At 31.7% G+C, this 9,063-nt stretch overlaps 1 protein-coding gene across 1 annotated transcript; it reads left to right on the top strand.

Annotated features, from left to right (window-relative positions):
- The first annotated feature begins 351 nt into the window (after positions 1-351).
- On the top strand, positions 352-1,689 carry LOC102599320 (ethylene-responsive transcription factor 2-like). Its single transcript, XM_006359176.2, has one exon. It carries the CDS (start codon positions 553-555, stop codon positions 1,252-1,254), a length of 702 nt encoding a protein of 233 aa, XP_006359238.1. The 5' UTR covers positions 352-552; the 3' UTR covers positions 1,255-1,689.
- Positions 1,690-9,063: the final 7,374 nt, after the last annotated feature.

Raw genomic sequence — 9,063 nt, 5'->3', positions numbered from 1 at the left:
AACCCCCCTCGTATGTTCAAATCCAGACATTTTTTTTATTCGAAGTTCTATTTTTACTTATCTACTATTTTAAACATTAGTTATTTATTCTTTAAATTATTTTTCTATACTTAACATCAAATATCAATTAATAAGGATGATATGATAAAATATATTTTCTCTATTCAATAATAATTGTCCATGATAAAAATATTTATTTGAATCATTATTTTTTTAATGATTGTGTTAAGTTCAAATTTAACAGATAAATGTGAATCGAAAAAGTAAGAAAAGAAAGCACGTGGTACAAATCTCCTGTAAATTTTCTTCATGTGAGAAACTTCATGGAAGATCAATTCCTCCACAGCAACTTCCAAACTTTCCTTCAACAAATATTATTTTAATCATCTCAATCATGAAAATTAGCTCCGTGCATGAACCATTTTTCTTATAAATACTCCATTTCACCTTTCACCAAGAATGTTCTAAGCTTCCTCAGTTTTCTATCTGTTTTTTTCTTTTTCTTTATTTTTCACTCTCAACAATTTAAACCCATAGTTAACAACTAGAAATATGTTTGAAAATATAGATTTTGAAAATGATTATGCCCTTCTTGAATCAATTAAGCTTCAATTACTTGAAGATTGGGAATGGGAAAATCCTGTAACAAGCTCAGATAATTCAACCTCAACTTATAGCCGAAACAATAGTATTGAGTCTAATAATTCCTTATCGAATGATTTTGATTATTCAACTGACAAATTTCTTTCCGATTTGCTTAATGATAATGACGTTGGATATGGATCGGATCCTGTAATCCCAAATGTGAAATCGGAGCCTGAAATTTGGAATTTTGCGGAATTTGCGGCGGCGACGCAGTATACGACGGCGGAGGTGAGAGTGGAACCACCACCACAACTTGTAGTGACAGCGCCGCCACAGACGCTGCCGACGGCGAGGCACTATAGAGGTGTGAGACAGAGACCTTGGGGAAAATTTGCGGCGGAAATTAGGGATCCGGCGAAAAATGGGCAAAGAGTGTGGTTGGGTACGTATGAGACGGCGGAGGACGCAGCGTTTGCTTATGATAAAGCGGCGTTTCGCATGAGGGGTTCACGTGCAATGCTGAATTTCCCACTGAGGATTAATTCTGGTGAGCCGGAACCCATTAGAGTCAGGTCGAAGAAGTCATCAATGTCGCCGGAATGTTCTTCTTCGTCGTCATCGGATAATGCGCCGGGGAAGAGGAGGAAGAAGGTCCCTCAAGTGGTATAAAATGGGTCGGGTCGGTTTTCTCACGGATCAAATATCTGGGCTTGGATAGTTTGGTAAGACGTATGAGATAAACAAAGATATTTTATGAGATTCTAAAATCATCAATTCAATCGTGAGATAAAACTAATCTCAAAATTATTATCTTTTCCCATGTACCATTCAACCCCTAGAGTCGTTTGGTATTATGAATAAGGTATAATAATTTCAGGATAAAATTTTTATTCTACGTTTGATTGGAAGTATTATATAATTAATCCTAACATAAGTTATTTCATCAAATCATAATGATGAAATAAATAATCTAAGGATTAATTATCTCGAATAGGCATGTGATCCTTTTTTATTTCTTTCTAAGATAGGCCTGTAGTTGAATGAATGAATTTCCATTGTAAAGTAATAAGTAATAACTATCATAATGATGAAATTCTTCTTCTACTTTCTTTTCCAATTAATGCTGTAATTTTCATTGAAAGTGGTTAATTATATTTATATTGGTCTAGAGTTGATATGTGTTCGTAGTAAATAGTAATGTTAATATTTTAATCAATGGATAAATATTTAAAATTTAACGATGCAATATCCATTTGCTTGTACAATACTATTTATTTCATCATGCTAAATAGTAAATTGAATATTTTTTTCTTAATTGTGATGGCTTTAGTTTTTATCGCATTTTCAACAAACTGAACTGAAAAATACACAAAAGAAGAAGAAAAGAGATTACAGACAGTGGGTCACCCCCGAATGTTATTGGGAGCGCTATCTCTAAATGGCAAAGGTGAATTCAGAATTTGAAGATTTTGGGTGGTTGCTCTAGTTTGTACGAGTAACACAAGGGCACTATCAGGGCTGTTCATGGTTATGGTTAAAAAATCAAATCGAATTGCGATCCGAATCAAACTGATTAAAAAATTGATATTTGATTTGATTTGGTTTTAAATATTGAAACACCGATATTATTTTGTTTGGTTTGGTTTTACTAAAAAATAACTGCAAAAATAATCAAATCGAACCGATAAAATATATATATAAATTTTATAATTATTTATATATCATTCATAAATAAAATATAAATATTTTGTTAAATTTTAAGTAACTTAAGTCTTTAACTTTACCATTTTCTCAAGCCTAACACTTAAATTTTAGTTCATCTATTACAATCATAAGTCCAAGTCCATCAAAATTCATTACTGTAGTCTTTACCTACCATACATTTCATAAGATAGATACATCTTCTCTTAATTGAATCACTTTGTTCGTGTAATGATAACTTTAGTATTGTTTAATTGCTTAATTGAACCGACAATAGTTTTTCAGTGGATTGCTCATGTAATAGGTGTTTGTATCTATCAAGATACATATGTCCTCAAAAATTTATTACTTTCAAACTGAAAAAACCAGAAAAATTGAACCAAACCGACGGTTATTTTCGTTTGGTTTTAGATATTTAAAAAACCAACTAGATTGGTTTGGTTTTGGTTTTGGTTTTAACCAATAACCAATCCAAACCGAACCACGAACACCTCTAGACACTACTATGCTACTGTTAATTATGTACTAATTTATGTTAGTTTTTCAAGATATATATACATGTTTTTTTTCAAAGTTAACAGGGCCACGTGCACCTCCACTTATACATGTGGGTCTGCCTCTATCGAATGGATCCTACTAGGGGTGTTCACGATTTGGATAAAAATCGATCCAAACTGAAAAAATCAAACCAAATCGATAAAATAAAACCGATTTTATTTGGGTTTGATTTGGTTTTGGTTTTAGATTTTTGAAAACCGATAGTACTTGGTTTGGTTATGGTTTTATTAAAAAAACCGAAGAAATAACCGAACCAAACCGATGAATTATATACAAATATTTTATTAATATACATACTTAATATATTATTTTTATAAACAATTTTAAAGATCTCATAAATGTTTTCATTATAATTTCTTTATAATTTACTTATTGAAAGCAAAAATGTTCAAGGTGAAAACATTTATTTTATTGATTTCATGTATAAGAGTGTCAATGACGATTCTTGTGGGACTGAAAATGTTAATGTCTCTTCCTTCTAAGCCAGTATAGTGAATTTTAAAGCTTTAATCATAATAAATTCAGTGATGGAAAGTTCAATAATTTTCAGTCATTCTAACTTATTTTTTTTTGTTTTGAATGGATTGTTGTCACTTTTTCACATTTTGAAAGAATTTTTTCTTTTATTTTTGTATATGGTTAATAACCGAATAACTGAACCAAACCAAACCGAAACCGATAACCACCAAACCGATAAATGTATATTATATTTGGTTTGGTTTGATTTTGATAATTTTAAAACCGATTAAATTGGTTTGGTTTTGATTTTGACCAATAACCGATCCAAACCGACCCGTGAACACCCCTAGATCCTACAAAGCAGGATCCGAATTCAATTGAAACTCCTCCAAAAATCGAATGAAACAAATAAATTATAGATTATTACAGAAAGATGACGGGTCTCAATAACTCTTGTCGTCGTTGCTTATTCAATTTGCAATTAGGATTGTGTCACTAGGCAGTATCTTATTCAACTCTTTCTTTGCCAACTTGATGATGTTACACCCAAAATAGACCAATAACAGTCTAACACAAGTCATTTTGGTCGATAAGTTTATAAATTTTAAATTTATTTTCACTTAGCTCGTTTAGTCAATTGAATTTCCTAAAATAAATACAAAAATTATCAAGTTTGTTCGAACTTATACGTAATATTGTAGCTCCACCGTTAGAATACGAACGTCACCCAAAAATGGTACACAATTGGAAATTGAGTTTTATGTATTTTATGATAGAATATGAAAAATCCTATTGAGAGTATCGCTACTTAATATATATTTTTTGTATAATTATGAATTCAGATTTAACCGAATCTCTCTTATATATATCGAACATCAAATTTGAAAAAAAGAATGAAACAAAAAACATTAAGCAGGTGACATTTGTTAGATGTCATGTCACATAGAAAGTTTACTAGTCATAACCTAATATAATACTAAAAAAAATCCATTATTAATACAGTTCACATTAATATGTGTATGATTGATCTAGGCTAATTAGTTGTCAAATCATCAATCAAATTTTAAAATATCAGGACTGAAAATCCGCAATAATCATGATTTTATTCTAGAGGTTTAATTGGTAGATGTCCAAAAAAATATTTGAAGTTGAATAACATTTGAAAGTAGGTGCGGGCATTCAAACAGATCGAATTAATTAATTAAACACAAATAAGTTTGGATTAAATCAGTTTTAAATTTTTTGATTCAGAATTAATTGGTTTTGTAATTACACGGAATTACTTGAGAAGAGATGATTAGATAAGACATGACGCAACTTCATATTACTGAGGACGTGATTCTAGATAGGAAGGATGGGAGATCACGTATTACGATAGAAGGTATAGTTCTTGCCATATGTTGTTTGTTTTGTGTCAATTATCACATTATTTTGTTGTTGTTATTGTTTCTTTCTTGTAGACTTTACATCACTTTTCTTATTAACCGTTCTGCTTTCTTTAATATTTTCTTCTTCACTTACTTGAGTTTGATGCACTTGAGCTGAAGGTCTTTCGAAGACATCATATCTACCTTCACAAGGCAGTGATAAGTAGATAAGATCTACGTATACTCTAACTTTTTCAGACGCCCACTTAATAAGATTGCACTGGATATTAACTAATTTTGACTTTAACTTTTAGATCACTTAGTTAATCTCGACCGTAAGGTAAATTGCAGTCAATTTAAGTAGTAATTGTAGTAGGTATTAAAGTAAAAGTATGTCTAGAAAGTTATTTTAAATTAAAAAGACAAACAACATTTTCTTTTATCAAATATTATTTATTATTTTATTATTAATAAATAAAAGTGAACCTCAAAAGCAGAAAAGTATAAGTAAAGAGAGATAAGTCTTGTTATACTAGAGTACTAATTCTAATTATGTAATGTAAACATCACTGGTTCTATTTACATCTTGAGTTTCTTTAATATAGAAATTACTTCTTTTTTTCTATTTTTTTTTTACTTTCTTGCTATGAGACAACTTGAAATAGCTGTCGATCGAAATTTTGAAAAAATATTATCAATGAATCTATTTTTTTTTTTTTGAACCCTAAGATAATCCGTAGCCGTTACAATCTCTGCTTTTCGGGTGAACACTTTGTGCGCACTAGGTAAACCCCGGCCCCATAATAGCCTGCGAACCACACCGAAGATGTAAACTGTACTAGGCGAGCCCTATCCGACAGAGTCGACTCAGAAGACATTGAATGGGGAATCGATCCCGGATTATCCATGTGAATGACGTCCTCCTAACCAACTGAGCCATCCCAAAAGACAATGAATCTAATTTCGATCGAAGGTAATTGTGGCCTTACTAGTCTTCAACAGAAATCTACAATCTTAATTTATTATTAGATATAAGTAGATGTTTTAGTCATTATAAAAGCTTTTACACATGAATAAAGTCAATAACACACAAATCAAGTTATCCAACTTCCAGAGGTGAAGACTTAATCTCAAAATACTTTGTTCAAAGATTTTCAATTAATATACAGTTAATCATTGAAATTGTCAGAAACTTGAATTAAGAAAAGTGTTTGTCCCTATTTTAGAATGTGAAAAAAGGATTATAAATGCTTAGACCTACATAAACATAAGCTAATAGAAGATAATATTAATTAATTATACTTAAATACCACTCAAGCTTATTCCCATTAGGTGTTGCAGATTTGCCAGGCATTAATTTATTTATCAACATATATTATATATATAAAATCCTATTGACTTTCTAGAAGCTGACTACAATCTCTAGAAAGCAATGATGAAGAGTGAACTTGAATTTTGCTTGACATGTTCATGATGTCAATATAGTACTAAATCTCACATGGAATATTACAATGTGAAATTTATTTTGTAATCTACACGTAATAAAAATATTACATTATTGATTCAACTCAACAATAACAACAACAATAATATACTAACTATCCAGAGTTCTGTGGAGCGGTAAGTATTCCTTCATTCTTAATCAAAAATTTCTGATCGATTTGATTCCCCTTGGATACAGAGTGCCTTTGTTAGGGAGCGTTGCACCTTTCAATCGGGGAATTTTTTGTGTGAATCCAGATTTAGTCGAACTCCAATGTAGATGCCGAACACCGGGTGAAATATAACAATAATAAAAAGAACCTTCACGTCCTCCTATCAAAGGTCTTTTTTTTTTTTTTTAAAGTTGAAGCTCTTGATGCCATGTCATGTCTGATCACCTCTCTGATCTCCAAAACTTTTTCGACCTATCTCTATCTGACTACCTCTCTTCCGACCCTCTAGCATCAGATCACCTCTCCGATCTCCAATACTTTTTCGGCTTATCTCTGTCTCTCCTTTGATCCTTTAGCAGTAGCTTCTCATATCTCCCCTCTAGGGTTTCTTTTTATACATCTCCTCTTAACATGCTTAAATAATTTATTCTCGCCTTTCATATCTTTTCATCACATAGGACACTCCCATCTTATCTTGAATATTCTTATTCAGGATCATATCTTTCATAGTAAGCTCACAAATCCATCTAAATACAACTTTAATAAACCTTTACTATTACGTTTTTAAGTAAAGATTAAACTTTCAACATTAACCACCAAAGGTACTGAATTTTTTTACCGTTTAAAAATGCTTAATTAAGACCTAAATAAGCATAAACCAATCGGAGATTTTGTATTATATTTATATAAGTTGTCATTGTAGTAGTTCATTAAATTTTTTATTAAAACACTCAAAATTCACTACATTTAGTGTGTTCACATCTTTGTATTTTTTTATTTTTTTTTGCTGACATACATCTTTGTGGTCATACTGGGATTGAAAATTAATTGCTTCTCCTCTGAAAACATTTTATAAAGTAAACTACTGAACATGCCGAACATTAATGCAATAATAATAAGTTCTTTTGACTTTCTAGAAGTTTACCTACATATTCTAGAAATAATTAGAGTGAATTTATTGAGTTTTTTTTTTCTATTTGTGAATCTAACATGTTCGACTATAATATATTGGTTCAAGTTGTTCCATTTTATTATTCGATCAGGTTAGCATTATTATAATTTCTTCTCATATAATTATATCATCGTTGTTTTTGTAGACAACTTCTAGAAGCAGAATAAAATGTTTAAAAATGTTTCCTTTCTTTTATGAGGAACCTTTACATATAGCCACTCAAAAATAGTCTAATTACTCTCCATAGCTATAATTTAATAATTACAATTCGTAGCTACATGTCATAGGGAGGAGAGCGGCAAGCGAGACTGGGAGAGAGAGGAGAGAGGCGAGCGTGAGAGGGCAAAAAGTGGGAGAGAGGTGAATTGTATATGTATATCGATTAGATAATTGTATATTATACATATGTATTTGTATATATGGCAAGCGAGATTGGGAGATGGAGCAGAGAGGCGAGTGAGATTGGGAGAGGGAGGAGCGAGGCGAGTGCGATTGGGAGAGGAAGGAGAGAGGCGAGTGAGAGAGGGCAGAGAGGTGAATTGTATATGTATATCAGTTAGATAATTGTATATTATACATATGCATTTGTATAGAGAGTAAATTTTAGGTTTAGCAAACATAAAAATCATATTTGTATGCTATAACTATAGTTTGTATAATTGCGCTCCATAACAAACTTTATGTTTGCTATGGAGCATCAGATTTGTATAAATCGCTGGCAACCTCTTGTTTGTATAAATAGCTGGCAGCCTCTCAATTCAATTTTATGTGTTTGTATATCTGCATGAAATTTGAATTTGTATAAAATTGAATCGAAATAAAACGAGTGTATATCAAATCTCTCTCTCGCTTTATACAACACAAATTATACATTATAATTTGTATAATATGTGTTTGTATAAAGCGAGAAAGAGAGAAAGGCAAAAGAGAAATGGGCAGGGGAAGATCTGTATTTGTATAATTATAACTGTATTGGACGAAAAAATATATATACAGTTTTCTCTCGCTTTATACAAACACAAATGCATCTCTCGCTTTATACAAACACAAATGCATTCTATACATTTGTGTTTGTATAAAGTGAGAGAGGCGAGGGAGAGTCTGGCGAGCGAGAAAGGGAGAGTGGCGAGCGAGAAAGCTGGGGAGAGAGGCGAATGACAATTGTTTGCTACGGGTTACAATTAAATCAAACTGTGGTTATAACATTTAATTTGAATTAATAGTTTGCTATTTTATATAATTTTCCCTTGTATATATGGCAAGCGAGATTGGGAGAGGGAGGAGAGAGGGCAGAGAGTGGGAGAGAGGTGAATTGTATATGTATATCGGTTAGATAATTTGTATATTATACATATGTATTTGTATATTCTGGCGAATTATACATATACAAACATGACTAATTATACAAACTCGAAGTCAGCCCACGTAATTAATGTATAATGTTAGTCGCGAGTGGTAATTATAACAAACTATAGCTATGATGAGTAATTAAGTAGTATAAGTTTGCTTAACCGCGTAATTTTCTCTATTTGTATTACAAAAAACTGGACTTACGGTGTATTCTCCATACACAAGCCCAACACTAATTTTTGTTGGGAAAATTGTACATAATGGCGAACTATTAATTCAAATTAAATGGTATAATCACACTTTGATTTAATTGTGTCCTGTAGCAAACTGTTTGCCAGCGCCTCTCTCCCTCAAACTCTCGCTCGCCACTCTCCTCGCCACTCTCCTCTCTCGCTCACTCACTCTGTGCTCGCCTCTCTCGCTTTATACAACAGAA

This window comes from Solanum tuberosum, unplaced genomic scaffold (genome assembly GCF_000226075.1).
Source record: "Solanum tuberosum cultivar DM 1-3 516 R44 unplaced genomic scaffold, SolTub_3.0 scf00292, whole genome shotgun sequence".
Taxonomy (NCBI): domain Eukaryota; kingdom Viridiplantae; phylum Streptophyta; class Magnoliopsida; order Solanales; family Solanaceae; genus Solanum; species Solanum tuberosum.
The sequence above is the reverse complement of the archived record's forward strand: the minus strand, read 5'-3'. Positions and strand labels throughout refer to the sequence as shown.